Source organism: Lithobates pipiens, unplaced genomic scaffold (assembly GCF_037356315.1).
Source record: "Lithobates pipiens isolate NorthernLeopardFrog02 unplaced genomic scaffold, aLitPip1_a1.2 Scaffold_23, whole genome shotgun sequence".
Taxonomy (NCBI): domain Eukaryota; kingdom Metazoa; phylum Chordata; class Amphibia; order Anura; family Ranidae; genus Lithobates; species Lithobates pipiens.
Window position 1 is genome coordinate 35,033,715 of NW_027507785.1, and position 19,653 is coordinate 35,053,367.

The window sequence follows — 19,653 nt, forward strand, 5'->3', positions numbered from 1 at the left end:
AAAAGTGTAATAAAAAAAAAAAAGAGGAAAAAAGGGAAGAAGGGGGGGGGGGGGCCAGGACACCCAATCATTGCGTCCCTAGGAGGCATAGACAATCATAATGATGTCCACGTCCCACTCCCCCTCCCTCCCCGCACTAAGTGACTGTCAGTGGCACATCACACCCCAACATAACATTCCCATACTTAAGGTTTCTGGTCCTACCAAACTTTGGGGAAAGGAAAAAAAAAAAAGAAAAAAAAAAAGGGGAAACCCCCCCACAACCCCCCCTCTTCACCCCCCCCCCCCCTCAAAAGCCACCTCTAGGGGCAAAACACTACTAAATAATTCTACAGAGTCCCTTTCTGCTCCTCCAGCCAATTTGCGGCCTCCATTGGAGAATTGAAGAACAGGGTTGAGCCCAGGGCAGACACTCGCAATCGAGCAGGGTACAGCAGAGCATAAGTTATCTTATGTTTTTGCAAAATGCGTTTAATAGGGATAAACTCGGCTCTCTGTTTCTGCAAGTTAAATGAAAAATCCAGATAGAATGTTACTCTAGTCCCTTTATAGAAAATGTCTCCTAGTTCTCAGATTCTTCGCATCAGAATCATTCGGTCCTTGTAGTTAACAAATTTCAATATCAGTGACCTACAGCGTTCTTCTGCTGGCCGAAGTCTAGAGGGGACTCTGTGGGCCCTTTCAATGGAAAAGAGTGGTGAAAAAGGAGTGTCTTCCAATAACTCCTTAAACCAATTCTCCAGGAAGGTAATAGGATTGGGGCCCTCACTTCCCTCTGGCAGGCCAATTAAACGCACATTATTCCTGCGATTTCTATTGTCCATATCGTCTAATTTCGATGCCTGTATAGTAATTTGTTTCTCAAGTCCTATTATTTTTCGTTGTAGAGGAAGGAGCTCATCCTCCACTGTGCTTAGTCTTCCCTCGAGTGCAGTCGTTCTACCGACAGTATTGCTCAACAGTTGACTCATAGAGTGTAATTCATTTTTGATATTGCTTAGTTGGTTGTCAAGACCTGAAATAGAGTCCTTGCATTCGTTAACTGCCTGCAGTATCTCTCGCAGCGTGGGTTCACCGGTCCCCATCCCAGGGAGTACCGGCGGATCCACAGCACTATGAGAGATCTTGCTCTCACCAGGAGGTAAGTTATTCATTCTACTTCCTGAAGCTGGGGTAGCAGGATTTGAAACCAAGTGACTAGTACTTCTCCTATCTCCAGTCGATCCCTGCGATTTTGTTTGCCCTTCTAAATGATGGTGGCCTTTCCTGCCAGGGGAGGTCGCATGGGCAAATCGCTCAAGTTTTGCTGCCGCAGAGGCTTGATTTAATTTTTCCTTGGCTGCTCTTGTTTTATGATTCCCCTCCCTATGTGGTACATCCTCCATAGCTTTTTTGCTAAGCATAATAATGTCAGTGTAATATCGGCAGGATCACCAGTACAAAAGTATAATAATATATAGCAATAAACCGGGGCATGCAACAGCAACGACTACTTCACTATAGTAAGTGCGGCAACCTGGACGGTGTAGTAAAGCAACTTTGACTTAAGACTCCAATAGACCGGCCCCTGGGGGGGGGGGGTAGAAAAAAAGAAAGCATTCACCAGAACAGGGGGTACAAAGTCATTATCCTGCACTTGATCATTAACAATGTCCGTAGTCCCCCACCTCCACCTCACCCCCCTGGGTTACCATTCGCCTGGGCTGATGCCCCAGGCTATACTGTTGTCCAGGCATTCCGCTGGTCCCGTCCAAGGCTATCATAGGTTTAAACTAGGTTCATCACTCGCGCCATGTCATGCTGTAGGGACTTGTATAGGCGTTTTCACTGCCCGGCACTAGTAGCAGCAGCCCCGCTCGTCGGAGAATCCCCCATCAGCTCGAACTGGCGGCCAGCCCTCCTCCGGCTTGTCCTCAAGCTACCTTCGGATGCTTGTTTGAAGTCTCGCGATGATCCGAGACGGCAGCGGGAACTCCTTCAGGTGCTCTCGACTGCCTCCGAGAACGTAGACAATAGATGCCGCAATCACCCCAGGCTCTGTGGAACTAAACAAGGAACCAGAGCAGCGGCGTTAGGTAGCGGGAAGGTTGGCCGCACAGGCGGTATACATTTCCCAATCAAGGGAGGTGGGAGGCAGTATGGAGAGAGAGCCCAAGCATCCTCATCCCGCTCTTACTCACACTCACACGCCTCCATTCCAGCCACACCCCCCACAGGCCCAGCTTTACACACATGAACTTTAATGGCATCCCAGTCTTAGTCCGTAGTGTTCAATATTGAGTTGGCCCACCCTTTGCAGCTATAACATCTTAAACTCTTCTGGGAAGGCTGTCCACAAGGTTTAGGAGTGTGTCTATGGGAATGTTTGACCATTCTTCCAGAAGAGCATCTGTGAGGTCAGGCACTGATGTGGAATGAAAAGGCCTGGCTCGCAGTCTCCGCTCTAATCATCCCAAAAGTGTTCTATCAGGTTGAGGTCAGGACTCTGTGCAGGCCAGTCAAGTTCCTCCACCCCAAACTTGCTCATCCATGTCTTTATGGACCTTGCTTTGTGTCTTGGTGTGCAGTCATGTTGGAACAGGAAGGGGCCATCCCCAAACTGTTCCCACAAAGTTGGGAGCATGAAATTGTCCAAAATGTCTTGGTATGCTGATGCCGTAAGAGTTCCCTTCACTGGAACTAAGGGGCCAAGCCCAACCCTTGAAAAACAACCCCATACCATAATCTCCCCTCCACCAAATGATTTGTGCACAAAGCAAGGTCCATAAAGACATGGATGAATGAGTTTGGGGTGGAGGTTGGGCCAACTCAATATTGAACCCTACAGACTATTGCCTCGTACACACGATCGGAATTCTTTTTGTAAAAGCTCTGATGGTTTTCCAGAAGGAATTCGGCTCAAGCTATAACGTGGTGACGTACAACACATACGACGGGACTAGAAAAAGGAAGTTCAATAGTCAGTAGCCAATAGCTTCTGTCTCGTAGTTAAATCTGAGCATGCGTGATTTTTGGCGTGTCGGAATTGCATACACTCAATCGGAATTACCGATAGAAAGTTTTTCCGTTGGGAAAATTGAGAACATGCTATCAGTTTTTGGCTGGCGGAAATTTGGACAGCTAAATTCCGGTGGAACATACACACGGTCGCATTTTCCAATGAAAAGCTCTCATCTGTCTTTTTCTGGCCGGAATTCAGACCGTCCCCCATACAGTTAGTAAACACACTGAGGGAACACAGTTAACCCCATTGATTGCCCTCTAGTGTTAACCCCTCCCCTGCCAGTGACATTTTTACAGTAATCAGTGCATATTTTTAGCACTGATCACTGTAATAATGTCACTGGTCCCAAAAAAGTGTCAAAAGTGTCATATCTGTCCACCGTAATCCTGCTAAAAATTGCTGATCACAGCCATTATTAGTAAAAAAAAAAAATGATACTAAAAATGTCATAAATCTATTCCCTATTTTGTACATGCTATAACTTTTGTGCAAACCAATCAATGTACGCTTATTGGGATTTTTTTTTTATAAAAATATGTAGCAGAATACATATTGAGCTAAACTGATGAAGACATTTGATTTTTAAATGTTTTTATTGGATATATTTTAAAGCAGAAAGTAATAAATATTGTTTTTTATTTTTAAAAATTGTTGTTTTTTATTTTTTTGTTTATAGTGCAAAAAATAAAAACCGCAGAGGTGATCAAATACCACCAAAAGAAAGCTCTATTTGTGGGGAAAAAAGGACGTCAATTTTGTTTGGGTACAATGTCGCAGGACCGCGCAATTGTCAGTTACAGTAACGCAGTGCCGAATCACAAAAAATGGCCCGGTCATTAAGGGGACAAATCCTTCCGGTCCTTAAGTGGTTATACATTTTATTAGCATGTTGATGAGGTGGGAACGGAAGAGCCAGGGAAGGTAACAAATAGGCAGATAAATCTCCAGCTTTATAATGTATGTGCATCCAAAACTTCTTTTTGTTTTGGAGTGGGAAAGAATTAGAACCTATGATAGTATTTGTTAACTATCTGAGCTCCTTTAACCACTTAAGGACCGGAAGGATTTGCCCCCCTTCCCGACCAGGCCATTTTTTGCGATACGGCACTGCGCCGCTTTAACTGACAAGTGCGCGGTCGTGCAACGTTGTACCCAAACAAAATTGACATCCTTTTTTCCCACAAATAGAGCTTTCTTATGGTGGTGTTTTATCACTTCTGCGGTTTTTTTATTTGCTTTTTTTTTTTGCACTATAAACAAACAAAGAGCAACATAAAAAACATTTATTCATCAGTTTAGGCCAATATATATTCTTCTACATGTTGTGGAAAAAAAAAATCACAATAGGTGTATATTGAAAGGAATGTAGATAGTCTAGGGGTGAGTTAAAGTGGAACTTCCGCTCATCGGAAACCCTCCCCTTCTCTGGTGTCACAGTTGGCACCTTTCAGGGGGGAGGGGGTTACAGATACCTGTCTAAGACAGGTATTTGCACCCACTTCCGGGCATAGACTCCCACGGGAGTCGATGCCTATTCCTGTCCCGGTGCGCTGTCTGCTGGGACACACACGGGTCCCAGAGACAGCGCGGACCATTCCTATTGCGCTGCGTGACTCGCGCATGTGCAGTAGGGAGCTTGGAAGTGAAGCTGCAATGCATCACTTCCTGATTCTATCACCGAGAATGGCGGCGGCAGCAGCCGAGAGCCGAGCGATCGATCGGTCTTGGCTGCCAACATCGCTGGACCCTGGGACAGGTGAGTGTCCATTTATTAAAAGTCAGCAGCTGCAGTATTTATAACTGCTGGCTTTTAATATTTTTGTTTTTGAGGGCAGCACAGTGGTGTAGTGGTCTATCTGCCTGGAGTTTGCATGTTCTCCCTGTGCCTGCATGGGTTTCCACCGGGTACTCCGGTTTCCTCCCACACTCCAAAGACATGCTGGTAGGTTAATTAGACCCCGTCCAAAAAAAATAAATAAATTGGCCATAATATGTGTATGTCAATGTTGTATGTGTTGTTACTGTGTCGGGACCCTACAGGTTAAAGGGCATGTAAAAGCTGCAGATGAACACCAGTGGCAAGAAAGCGACCTGAGGCGATTCAAATCGCATAGATAGCGCTATACAAGTCATTCAGTTTCCAGTGGAATCCCTCTTTAATATATATTACCTTATATCTGTTAAGGTGTGACTTTCAAGCCCCACAGGCCTGTGAGATTAGCCCATTGAGACTATGACACAAGACAACAAAGTCTCTCTGACCAAATCTAAATCTTTATTCTTTGGTGTGAATATTTAAACGGGCTTTCAGAAACTACCTCACCTTTGAACGTGTCATACAAATTATCCAATCATATACAAGTACAGCCTATGACAAAAGTGAAACTACTTATTTTTAAGAAATCAAACATTAAAAGATAACAGGAACATGAGAAACGAAACTAGATTAGCAATACGCACCTAGTAATATGTGAAATGGAGTACGAGGAAAAACACAAAATGGAAACTGATTATATAATAATGTAGCGCCGGTACTCCTGAAGAGCACGCGCTATGTTTTGTCAATTTAGTTTTTATAAGACCATAGTTGGGTCTTAGGGTTAAATTATGTAAATTGTGATTCTGGCATCAGTTTGGCTGGACTGTATTGTGTTCTGCCTGGTCATAGGTGTAGGTATCATCTCTGACAGGCATTGGAACGCAGTCTGGTTGGACTCATTGGGTACCAATCTCTCTCTCGGAACCAATCAGTGGGTGCGTTGTCTCGCTGTGTATTCCGGGAGAGGGTACTTAAGGTGCTGAGGTCACGTGGTTCTGGGTTTTTCGGGTCCAGAAGTATGTTCTGACTTCAGGGTCCTGGTCCTCCTGACTAGCCCCCAGGGGCCTTCATGGCCTGGGGTGCGGATCCATCCATTTACGAGTCTCGGGACTGGCTAGTCCAAGGCGCAGTAACTGGAAGGAGGATTTCATGGTGATCTGGTGCCATCTCGGGTTTGGAGAGGCCCAGCAACTCAAAACGCAACCAGGGGAGGACTCTTCGGAAGAGGGCCATGCACGAGGCTGGCTGCTCGGTAAGAGCCTGGGAGCTAAGCTGAAAGGACACCAAGTAAATCCGCATTCTTACTGTATCGCTGGACCGGCTCCAAGATACCAGTACTGTAAGAAAGTTCCTAATTTCATCCTTCGGGTTACACATAAGTTTCTGTGCTAACTTAAAGTTCTACAATCAAGTCTGTGGCAGAGACTTTGCTAAGCTTAAATCACCTGTCGGCTGCTAAATCCACAAACAGGGATTTATCCGGTAGTTGAAATATCCAGTTGCGAATGGCTATTCCCTGGATCATCTAGAGAGAGACATTTCAAGTGTCAGCAGTTCAAAAGTACCTGAACTTTACTACCCATACCCTCTACTCCCAACTGAGAGACTGTGTTCCGGTTTATGCAAATAAAAATTCCTAAAAAGGAATTCAAGTGTCGGTCTCTGCAGTTATTGTGCCATCGACCTCAGGAACCCCTAGACAAGAACGAGGTGCAGAAGGTAAACGGTAAGCCCAGCAAAACCAGCCGCTCCTTCGGGGGTCAGTGCTACAATAATAAAATAGATGCAGTTAAGCTAAATATCCCTTTATATTGATTGGTTTGCGCAAAAGTTATCACATCTACAAACTGCAGGATAGATTTAGGGACTTTTTTTTATATTTTTTAATTGTTTTTACTAGTAATGGGGGTGATCTGTATTTTTTAGCGAGACTGCGACATTGCAGCGGACAAATCTGACCCCAAATAACAATTTTTGGGGGACCAGTGACATTACTACATTGATCAGTGCTTGATAAAAATGCACTGATAAGTGTAAAAATTACATTGGCAGGGAAGGGGTTAACACTAGGGGGCGATCAAGGGGTTAAGTGTGTCCCCTGGGTGTGTTCTAACTGTTGGGGGGATGGGCTGCCAGGGACGTGACAAAGATCGCTGCTCCCGATCACTGGGAACAGAAGATCTCTGACATGTCCCCTGTCAGAGCGGGGATGCGCCTTGTATACACTGGCAGATCCCCGTTCTGCCTCTGTACTTGGCGATCGCAGGTCGCTGGTGGACATCGCACCCGCCCAAACCGCTTTAAAGGTACGGCGATTCTCGCAGGAGAGCTGACCTGCCGCTGTACAACGACGGCGGCTGGTCGGCGAGTGGCTAAAGAGATTTTCCCTCACTATGGTGATACGTTTTCCTTGGCAGGAAGTGAGAGATAATCTGCACCAAGGACACAGAAAGAAAAAGCAAATCTGATGGGGATCTAGCTTTCTGCCACTCCCCAAAGAACATGCTTCTGTCTGCATTGTTGTTAGAGACTCCCTTCCATTTCTTATTTTAGACCCACTGATATTATCATTGGGTCTCCATTCTTCTCTATGCAATGCAGGCAGACCATGGGCTGGATGGAGAGGCTGGCAGGGGGCTGTACATGGCTTCCTGAAAACATTACAACCCCCGGCCTCAGTACTCCTCAGCCCTGATGCAAGCAATAAGTTGGCTTATGAAAATATCAAAATGCGTTGATGGGTGGATGTCAGTCTGGAGGACCGGGCATTTCCAGGCCGACTGTAATTGTATGTAGACCACCCTGAGTAATGCCTACATGCAATGCTGAGCCTCCATGATTGATAGGACTGAAGTACAGTAAATAGGACAGTGAGGCTGGGGAGGAAAGCCTAGAGCAGTGATGGCGAACCTTGGCATCCCAGATGTTTTAGAACTACATTTCCCATGATACTCATCCACTCTGCAGAGTGCATGAGCATCATGGGAAATGTAGTTTCAAAACAGCTGGGATGCCAAGGTTCGCCCATCACTGGCCTAGATGGTGCTGGATGTCCTCCAGCCAAGAAAAGGGCCCTATCTGACTTGCTGTAGCTTCTAATGCATTTTGAAGCTCACAGTGTGTGGTGAAATCAGAGTAAGTCATTTCAGTACAGGAGAGGAGCCGCTACAACTGTGCAAGCCTGAAGGGAAAGCTGGAGTTCCGCTTTAGGGTTTAAAAGGAGACGTTCTGAAAATAAATATTCCTAGGGTCCCCTTTTGCATCCCAAGTGCTCCAAATCCCTGGGCACTCCGCGGTGTCCAGCTGTGTCTAGAGAAAAGCTAATGCACAGCACATATACAGCCAATAATTATACAGCCATTTCTCTGTACAGCGGAGAAAAATTACCAGTAGGGATGGGAGGGGAGCACCCTGTGGTGAAAATTTCCACTAATTGCACAATGCGGCAAAGTTATCATGACAAAAAATAAAAAATAATAATAAAGCAGACATTGTGATTTGTTGGTAAACAAAGACCACACAGTCACACACAGAGTGATAAAAGCATCACATAATAAAATAAAATAGGCACAAAGTATATTCATGGCACTCTTCTTTGTGTTTTTTTTTCCTTTTATTTTGTATTTTGTTGTTTGAAGATTTTTCACAGTAAGAAAAAATACAGCAAAAAAAGTAAATAAATAAAACATTTTTAAAATATAATATTCAAAGAGAAAATACATAGGAATGCATTTGTTTTTTTTTGTTTTTTCTTAATTTTTGTGTTTATTAATTTATAATAATAATAATAAATTACACAAAAAAAAAGAAACAAAAAACACACACTTGTATACTACAGATACTCCTCGTTTAACGACGTATCTGGTTAACGGCCACTTGGATTTACGACCAGCTCTCCCCACCCGAACTACGCGCTGTATATCGTACAGTGCAGTACGGAATTTTTATTTATTGTACAGTACAGAAATTTCGCTTATGTTCTGTACCTATGCAAATTAAAACAGTTATTGAGCTGGAGTTGTGTGTTTAGATCTTTTTATCATAATACAGTATAGTACAGTAGTTAAGAATGCTTAATTACTTATGACTCCTCGTTAAACAACCAGTTTGTTTAAAGACCTGTTCGTTGGAAGGGAACCTGGTCGTTAAGTCAGGAGTACCTGTATAAAAATGTTACTTATATGGGAATTAAAATATGGCTCCTTTAGTCAACAAACAAGAGTTAAAATATACATATTATTTACTTCAACATAGTTTAAAACATATCTTTTCGACACAGTCAAAACATTTGAAACGCGTTGACCAACACACATCAACCTTATTTACACTTTCTAATACTGTTTTGTTGATAGGTCAACGTTTATAAAATGACCTCTTCACATATATGATGGGTTTTTTAGCCGGTTCCCGGCATGTAGATATACATCGGCAGAATGGCACAGCTGTGCAAATAGGCGTACCTGTACGTCCCTTTCAATTTGCTGCCGTGCCATCGCGTGCATGAGCTCTGTGAGTAGGATTGCGTGTCCCGCGAAATTGAGAAAACCCGCGATCATCTCACGGAGAGGAAGAACGGGGAAATGCTATTGTAAACAAGCATTTCCCTGTTCTGCCTAGTGACAGTACACAGATCACAGCTCCCTGTAATCGGGAGCAATGATCAGTGATGTGTCACACGTAGATCCTCCCCCCCACAGTTAGAATCACTCCCTAGGACACACTTAACCCCTACAGCGCCACCCAGTGTTAACCCCTTCACTGCCAGTCACATTTACACAGTAATCAATGCATTTTTGTTCGCACCGATCGCTGTATAAATGTGAATGGTCGCAAAAATGTGTCAAAATTGTCCGATCTGTCCGCTATAATGTTGCAGTCATGATAAAAATCACCTTTTGCCGACATTACTAGTAAAAAAAATAACTTTTGCACAAACCAATCAATAAACACTTATTGCGACTTTTTTTTACCAAAAATATGTCAAAGAATACATATCGACCTAAACTGAGGGGGAAAAAATGTTTTATATATTTTTTGGGGATATTTATTATAACAAAAAAGTAAAAAATAATTGCTTTCTTTTTCAAAATTGTCGCTCTTTTTTTGTTTATAGCGAAAAAAAATTAAAAACTCAAAGGTGATCAAATGCCACCAAAAGAAAGCTCTATTTGTGGGGAAAAAAGGACGTCAGTTTTGTTTGGAAGCCACGTCGCATGACCGCGCAATTGTCAGTTAAAGCGACGCAGTGTCGAATCGCAAAAGGTGCTCTGGTCTTTGGCCAACCAAATGGTTTGGGGCTGAAGTGGTTAATGTTGTATGTTTTTTCCAACTTTAAACTATGTTGGAATAAATAATAAGTATATTTTAATTCTTGTTTGTTGACTATTGGAGGCATAATTAAAGTCCCATATAAGTACAATTCTATAGTATGGTAATATAGGGATCCTGATAAAGTCATATCTGATTTAACACTCTGCCACATTTTTTTTTTCTGGTTTTCAACCTTTTCTTTTTTTTATTGTGAAAAAATTGTCATACAACAAAATATGCTAAAAAAAAAAAAAAAAAAACCTCAGTAGCCATTTAAAGTGCATCAAACCCTTTAAAACCTCCTTAATTTTGCCTACCCACTTGACTGCAATGTTTTTCTCCAAAATGGCAAACTTTGGGCCAAAACAATGGAAATTTCACCAAACATTTGACAAAATAAAAATGGTAAATTGTCTGAATCTCTTATTGCCAGGTATTATTGTGTTACCCTGTTTGGCCTTTGGTTAACACATAGGTGTCCAACTGCGGCCCTGCAGCTGTTGCAAAACTACAAATCCCATCATGCCTCTGCTTTTAGGAGCCATGCTTGCAACTGTTAGCCTTGCAAAGGGACTAGCCTTGCAATGCATCATGGGACTTTTAGTTCCGCAACACCTAGAGGGCTGCAGATTGTACACCCATGGGTTAACACAAAGCAAAAACCCCTGTGTGGCGGTGAGGCCCAATCATCCACGTGCATGGTTGTGGTGCAGTTACGGACCTTCCAGGTACCTATTGTAGCTCTGACTGTTAGTAGTAGCTTTTTTAATTGTGCGTTTTTGTTTAGGGTATAGCGACCTCCTAATTTATTGAATGATTTGTGTGTTCTCCAGAAACCACCGTTTTCCTCCATGGATCCTCTTTCTGATGAAGACCAGCAGACTGCCAGGAACCAATCCATTGCTAAGCTGAGTGACTACCTAAAGCTTGCAGAACGTGCCAATAAGACAGTGATCTTTGACCTGTACCGCCCCCCGAAGGATCACCCCTACAGGGATTCCTGGATTAATCGGACGCTGGACGTTATTCTCAATGAGACTACTATTGATCCCAAGCTGGTAGGAAATAACATTAGAAGCCATCAGAAATCCACTTTGAATATAGTCATGATGTACCTATAGTATTGTAGCACTGACCCCCGAAGGAGCAGCTGATTTAATTGGGCTTACCGTTACCCTTCTTGACCTTGTGTATGTATAGGGGTTTCCCGAGGTAGATAGACCAAGAACTGCAGAGACTTACGCCAGATCTGCTTAAGGGATTTTTATTTGCAAAAAAGAATAAACTAACACAGTCTCTCAAAGTAGGGTTAGAGGGTTTAGGTAGAAAAGTCCAGGTACTCTTGAACTGAATCAAGCAGACAAAAGAGTCTCTCACATTAGGAAATCCAGAGATTAGCCATTCACAGCTGGATCCTCACCCTTATCGGATAGTCCTTCTCTCACCAGGCCTAGCAGCCAACAGGGTGTTTAAATCAGACAACAGACTTGTTGCAGAACACTTGAATAAAGCTGAAGTGATGTAGACAGCTTAGAGAACCCTTGTACGGTACCAGTATCTTGCAGCCGGTCCGGGGATACCGCATGAGATTAGATTCGCTTGGGGTCTTTCAACTTAGCCTCCAGGCTCATGCTGAGAAGCCAACCTTTGCGTGGCCTTCTCCCGAAGAGTCCTCCCCTGGATGCTTTCACAGTTGCTGGGCCTCTTCTTTCAGTTGTTTTGCCTCGGGCCAGCCAGCCCCGAGACTTGGAGTCGGATGGATCCGCATCCTAGGCCATGAGAGCCCTGGGGGCTGGTCAGGAGGACCGGGACCAAACAGTCAGAAAGCACTTCTGGACGGGAACCCCGAAGCACGTGACATCAGCACCTTACGTACCCTCTCCCAGAATGCATAGCAAGAGTGACACTCCCACTGGGCTGGTTCCGAGAGAGAACTGACACTTAATGCACCTAACTGGACTACATTCTAGTACCTGCCAGGGATGGACAAGGACAAGTTCTTTTAGAAAAACAGCAGGTAAAAGGTACTTCTAAAACACAGGAGACTAAGGGCTGCCAGAACTCTCACCTCCAATTGCAGAAAAGAAGGCACATCAAGCAAAGCAAACAACCTCCATTCTTTTAATAGCCACCAGGGGGTCTTCAGTTATGGCTGACTAGGGAACAATATTCTCCACACTGGGCCACAAGGGGGCCATGTATCCCTGTGCCGACTGTCTTGTAACTGCAGGTGGTGGTTTCCACAAGGGTATGCAGCTCAAAAAAATATTAACATGGAGAAAGGGAAAAGGCTCTGATAGTGTAGTATTTAGTAAAAATATAAAGTTTTTATCAATAAAAAATATAAATCGGACTCTCACATCTTAAACAATAAAACAGCACATAAAGTAAAATGGTATCCTGGCGTTTTCCGCCAGTCCTACTTCACTTCCGGTACGACGTCACGGCCACTCCCTACGAGTCAATCACGTGACTTCTTCAGGGGATCTTCTTTAGGGGATTCCTCCCACTGACACCAATGACGGGGCACCATTCCTCCCACTGACTCCAATGATGGGGCACCATTCCTCCCACTGACACTAATGATGGGGCACCATTCCTCCCACTGACACCAAAGATCGGGCAACCATTCCTCCCACTGACACCAATGATGGGGCACCATTCCTCCCACTGACACCAATGATGGGGCACCATTCCTCCCACTGACTCCAATCATGGGGAACCATTCCTCCCATTGACTCCAAAGATCGGGGAACCATTCCTCCCACTGACTCCAAAGATTGGGCAACCATTCCTCCCACTGACTCCAATGATGGGGCACCATTCTTCTTACTGAAACCAATTAAGGGGCAATATTCCTTCCTACTGAAACCAATTAAGGGGCAATATTCCTTCCACTGACACCAATGATGGGGCACCATTCCTCCCACTGACTCCAATAATGGGGAACCATTCCTCCCACTGACTCCAATGATGGGGCACCATTCCTCCCACTGACTCCAATGATGGGGCACCATTCCTCCCACTGATACCAATGATGGGGCACCAACCCAATCAAATTAATTAATTTCCAGTCAGGTAAACCCTTGCACTTTATAGTTGTTGGTAGAGCTAATGAAGATTGTACAATCGGATTGTAGTGTGTGGTCAGTATAAGTGTTCAGGCATGGGCTGCCCACCACTAGATTTTTACCAAGCAGGCTGCAGTAAGCTTTGGAGGAGGCCAGAACGGAAATGCTTGTTAGGGGGCTGCAGAAGGGGAGAGATGCCTGATATATATGTGGATTATAGATGCTGAAATGAAAGTGGAGTCAGAAAACAGCAATAAAAGACAGAAATCTAGATGACATCATGTTTCAGGCACTGTGGGAACATGGAGAGCACATACAATGTAGACATGTGGCAGCCGAGAGCACAGCAGAAAAAAATTAAAATTATGTTTCTTTCCTCATCTTCAGGCATGGAGGAGACAGATACATCAGAACAAGAAACTCTGGAATTTTTTTAATCTTTTGATAAGCATCTCTCTTATGAACCGCCTGCTAGGATAAAAGTCTTTCAAGCTGAACACCAGCCCTAATATTGGTCTTGCACAAATTAGCAGGCTTCACTCCTGTACTGCTGCAGCAAGTCAGATAGAACCCGCCTTATTTCTGGCTGGAGGACATCCAGCAGCATATACAGTGGTGTGAAAAAGTGTTTGCCCCCTTCCTCATTTCCTGTTCCTTTGCATGTTTGTCACACTTAAGTGTTTCGGAACATCAAACCAATTTAAACAATAGTCAAGGACAACACAAGTAAACACAAAATGCAATTTGTAAATGAAGGTGTTTATTATTAAAGGTGAAAAAAAATCCAAACCATCATGGCCCTGTGTGAAAAAGTGATTGCCCCCCTTGTTAAAACATACTATAACTGTGGTTGTCCACACCTGAGTTCAATTTCTCTAGCCACACCCAGGCCTGATTATTTCCACACCTGTTCACAATCAAGGCATCACTTAAATAGGAGCTGCTTGACACAGTAAGGTCCACCAGAAGATCCTTAAGGCTGGGTTCACACTGCTGCGGGGGGGAGATCCGGATGTGATTCGCACCGCAAATCACATCCGATCTCCGTAGCGATGCGAGTACAGCCATACAGATAGTATGGCTGAATTCGCAGCGCTCCCGCAGCAAACTCGCACGGGACCCTTTTTTTGGTCCGCAACAGAATCGGATCGCATGGGGGTTCACACCATGCGATCCGATTCCTGTGCGAGTCGGCAGATCGCACTGCGATATGCGGACGGATCTGGGGGTGTCATTAACATAACATTGACACTCCCAGCCGTCCGCATAGGGCAGTGTGAACTGCCGGCGGGAGTAATGCGATGCGGGAAAACGCCGCGGATTGGCGGCGTTCCCGCATCGCAGCGGTGTGAACCCGGCCTAAAAGCTACACATCATGCCGAGACCCAAAGAAATTCAGGAACAATTGAGAAAGAAAGTAATTGAGATCTATCAGTCTGGAAAGGGTTATAAAGCCATTTCCAAAGCTTTGGGAATCCAGCGAACCACAGTGAGAGCCATTATCCACAAATGGCGAAGACATGGAACAGTGGTGAACCTTCCCAGGAGTGGCCGGCCGCCCAAAATTACCCCAAGAGCGCAGCGACGACTCATCCAAGAGGTCACAAAAGACCCCACAACAACGTCCAAGGAATTGCAGGCCTCACTTGCCTCAGTTAGGCTGCTTTCACACTGGGGCGGGAGCGGCGTCGGCGGTAAAGTGCCGCTATTTTTAGCGGTGCTTTACCGTCGTTTTAGCGGCGGTCTGCGGGCGCTAGCGGGGTGGTTTTAACCCCAGCTAGCGGCCGAAAAAGGGTTAAACCCGCCCCCAAAAAAAGCCCGGCTGCAGCGGCGCTTTGCCGGCGGTATTGCCGCGGTGTCCCATTGAATTCAATGGGTAGGAGCGGTTTAGGAGCGGGGAATACACCGCTCCTTCACCGCTGCAAAGATGCGGCTAGCAGGACTTTTTTCACTGTCCTGCCAGCGCACCGCCCCAGTGTGAAAGCCCTCCGGCTTTCACACTGGAGTTAAAGGGGTCGATTTTTTTCAGGCGCTACACAGGCGCTATTTTTAGCTCTGTAACGCCTGAATACCGCCCCAGTGTGAAAGCAGCCTTAAGGTCAGCGTTCATGCCTCCACCATCAGGAAAAGACTAGGCAAAAATGGCCTGCATGGCAGAGTTCCAAGGAGAAAACCACTGCTGAGCAAAAAGAACATCAAAGCTCGTCTCAATTTCTCCACAACACATCTTGATGATCCCCAAGACTTTTGGAACAACATTCTGTGGACCGATGAGACAAAAGTGGAACTCTTTGGAAGGTGTGTGTCCAAGTATATCTGGCGTAGAAGGAACACTGCATTTCATAAAAAGAACATTATACCAACAGTAAAATATGGTGGTGGTAGTGTGATGGTCTGGGGCTGTTTTGCTGCTTCAGGACCTGGAAGACTTGCTGTGATAAAAGGAACTATGAATTCTGCTGTCTACCAAGAGATCCTGAAGGAGAATGTCCGACCATCTGTTCGTGTACTCAAGCTGAAACGAACTTGGGTTCTGCAGCAGGACAATGATCCTAAACACACCAGCAAGTCCACCACCGAATGGCTGAAGAAAAACAAAATGAAGACTTTGGAGTGGCCTAGCCAAAGTCCTGACCTGAATCCTATTGAGATGTTGTGGTATGACCTTAAAAAGGCCGTTCATGCTCGAAAACCCTCTAATGTAACCGAATTAGGACAATTCTGCAAAGATGAGTGGGCCAAAATTCATCCAGGACGCTGTAAAAGCCTCATTGCACGTTATCGCAAACGCTTGGTTGCAGTTGTTGCTGCTAAGGGTGGCCCAACCAGTTATTAGGTTTAAGGGGCAATCACTTTTTCACACAGGGCCATGATGGTTTGGATTTTTTTTCACCTTTAATAATAAACACCTTCATTTACAAATTGCATTTTGTGTTTACTTGTGTTGTCCTTGACTATTGTTTAAATTGGTTTGATGTTCCGAAACACTTAAGTGTGACAAACATGCAAAGGAACAGGAAATGAGGAAGGGGGCAAACACTTTTTCACACCACTGTAGCTCTTTCCTCCCTTGCCTAAGGCTGCTTTCACACTGGGGCGGTATTCAGGCGTTACAGCGCTAAAAATAGCGCCTGTGTAACGCCTGAAAAAAACCGGCCCCTTTAACTCCAGTGTGAAAGCCGGAGGGCTTTCACACTGGAGCGATGCGCTGGCAGGACGGTGAAAAAAGTCCTGCTAGCCGCATCTTTGCAGCGGTGAAGGAGCGGTGTATTCACCGCTCCTAAACCGCTCCTACCCATTGAAATCAATAGGACACTGCGGCAATACCGCCGGCAAAGCGCCGCTGCAGCGGCACTTTGCGGGCGGGTTTAACCCCTTTTCGGCCACTAGCGGGGGTTAAAACCACCCCGCTAGCGCCCGCACACCGCCGCTAAAACGACGGTAAAGCGCCGCTAAAAATAGCGGCACTTTACCGCCGACGCCGCTCCCGCTGCAGTGTGAAAGCAGCCTTAGTGGTGCGCCCCTTTCTTTCACTGGATTTAGATTTCACTAACATGTCAATGCGCATGGGGGGGGAAGCAGCGAAGTAAAATATTAAGCAAATTAAACTTCAGCTATTGAATTGAGGGATAAATAATAAAAAGTTTCTGAGCTGAACAGTCACAAATCTGTCATTATATTTTTTGCCTAGTTAGCAGAGATCAAAAATCACCTGAGCCTGGCCTCGGCCATCCCATTTCTTGTCCGTCTCTTACAGGTCTTGTGGCTGGCGAGCGACATGCGGCCCTTTGTACAGTCGATCGCTCCGGGGTTTCAGCAGGTGCAAGGTTCTAAAGCATCCGTGGAAGAGCTGGTCAGCAATCACATAGTTAAACTCAACCTGCCTTACAGCGAAATGTCCCAGCCTGATATCAGGTAGGAATTAATTTATGGGATATTTTAGTTCATGTATAGTATTTATTATATGTAATAGTTTATAATATATATAGTTTAGAAAAAAAAATAATAATAAAAAAAATATATATATATATTAGTTTATAATAGTATATTATATAAAATTGTATTATATTTATTTCATTTATATTGCATTATTATATGATATAATTTAATATATTATACATTTTTTTAATTATATTACTTAATATAATATTGTTTATGATATGATATATTATATTAGATTTGATATTATATTACATTTCATTGATATTTATTGTATTTACATTGCTTTATTATTTATGAAATTATTATAATCTATTGTTTGATATGATGTTATTATAATACAGGATTTTTATAGTGCCAACAGTTTATGCAGCACTTTACAATATAAAAGGGGGACAGTACGATTACAATACAGTTTAATGCAGAAGGAATAGGAGGAGGGCCCTGTTTATGGAGCTTACAATCGAATATTATATTATATTGCATTTTATGATATTTATTATACTTATATTGCTTTATTATTATATTAATCCTATATATTAATCCTCTTATATTTTATTGTAACTGTATTGTCTCTTTTTATATTGTAAAGCGTTGCATAAACTGTTGGCGCTATATAAATCCTGTATAATAATAATAATAATAATCATAAATTATACTTATTTCATTTATATTATTTAGTATACTATTGTTTATGATATGATATATTATATTATATTAGATATCATATGATATGATATTACATTTCATGATATTTATTGTATTTATATTGCTTTGTTATAATAACTTCATAAATAATCTATTGCTTGATATGATATTATTATTATACAGGATTTTTATAGTGCCAACAGTTTATGCAGCGCTTTACAATATAAAGGGGGACAGTACAATTACAATACAGTTTAATTTAGAAGGAATAGGAGGAGGGCCCTGCTTATGGAGCTTACAATCTAATATTATATTATATTGCATTTAATGATATTTATTATATTTATATTGCTTTATTATATATTTTTGTTATTATTATTATAATATATTATTTATTATACTTATTTCATTTATATTATTTAATATAATATTTTTTGAGATATGATATTACAGTGGTACCTTGTATTACAAGCATAATTCGTTCCAGAAGAATGCTTGTAATCCAAAGCACTCGTATATCAAAGTGAGTTTCCCCATAGAAGTCAATGAGAACTCAGATAATTCATTCCACAGTGACTTCTATTGTATGCAGTACCGCATGTGCCCAGAGGTGGATCGGGGCACCATTCTTCCTACTGAAACCAATTAAGGGGCAATATTCCTCCCACTGACATCAATGATGGGGCGCCATTCCTCCCACTGAGTGCATCAGAGTTGCTCCGAGTGTCACTGGCGCTCCCGCATCTCTGACCAAATGCGGTACTGCACACTGCAGAGGCTTAAATCCTGCTCGTTTCGCGAGACAATACTTGCAAACCAAGTCAGGATTTTCTAAAAAATAATAGCTTGTATTGCGAAATGCTCCTTAACTGCATTACTCTCAATCCGAGGTATTACTGTATATATTATTTTACATTTAATATATTTATTTACCTTATATCATTACTTTACTATTTATGATGTTATTATATTATATCATTTATTATCTTTATTTCACTTATATACGTTTTTATTTTATTATTTATGATAATATTATATTTTATAATATTTATTAAGTTTTTTTACAATTTTTTTCATTTATTTGTTTAGAGGGCAGCAATGCTATAGAATGCAGTAACTCATGTGAACCAATCAGATTTTAGTTTTTATGAGATTGTTGGAATGGATGGCTGCTGTGTGATGGCTATAGGTTACGTTACTTTACTTTTTATTACAGCCAACTGGCTTTTTCAGAACTGTTTCTCTCCCAATACAAGTCTATAGTAAAAGCAGCTCAGATTCACCTACCTATGAATTCAAAAGGATCCCAGAAGCCTCAAAAGCAGCCAAAATCCCATTGAAACAGACCCTTAAAGTGTATCTACTTTTGTTTGTTTAGTTTTGGATAGAGAGATAGATAGATTGATAGAGATAGATTGAAAAGGGTTAAAACTAGGGTTACACCGATACTGATACCGGTAGCAGTATTGGTGCCAATATTAGGCATTTGCCTAATGCACCAAAACCCGAAACTGATACCAATTCACCGATGCAATCTGGTCTATGGTCAGAGACTGCAGACGCGATACAAGAGATGGGCAGAGACTGCACACCTGATATAAGAGATGGTCAGAGACTGCAGACGTGATACAAGAGATGGTCAGAGACTGCACACCTGATACAAGAGATGGTCAGAGACTGCAGAAGTGATACAAGAGATGGTCAGAGACTGCAGACGTGATACAAGAGATGGACAGAGACTGCACACCTTATACAATAGATGGTCAGAGACTGCACATCTGATACAATAGATGGTCAGAGACTGCAGATGTGATACAAGAGGTGGTCAGAGATTGCACACCTGATACAAGAGATGGTCAGAG

The 19,653-nt window shown here is 43.1% G+C and overlaps 1 protein-coding gene across 4 annotated transcripts in view; it reads left to right on the forward strand.

The window, feature by feature from the left end:
* GDPD4 (glycerophosphodiester phosphodiesterase domain containing 4) overlaps nt 1-19,653 on the forward strand; it is a 205,002-nt gene that overhangs the window by 146,266 nt on the left and 39,083 nt on the right. For all 4 annotated transcript variants that reach the window (XM_077451411.1, XM_077451413.1, XM_077451414.1 and 1 more), the window contains exons 11-12: nt 10,967-11,191; nt 16,962-17,119. In XM_077451411.1, the coding sequence (XP_077307537.1) occupies nt 10,967-11,191; nt 16,962-17,119 (383 nt within the window). The remainder of the gene's footprint in view (nt 1-10,966; nt 11,192-16,961; nt 17,120-19,653) is intronic.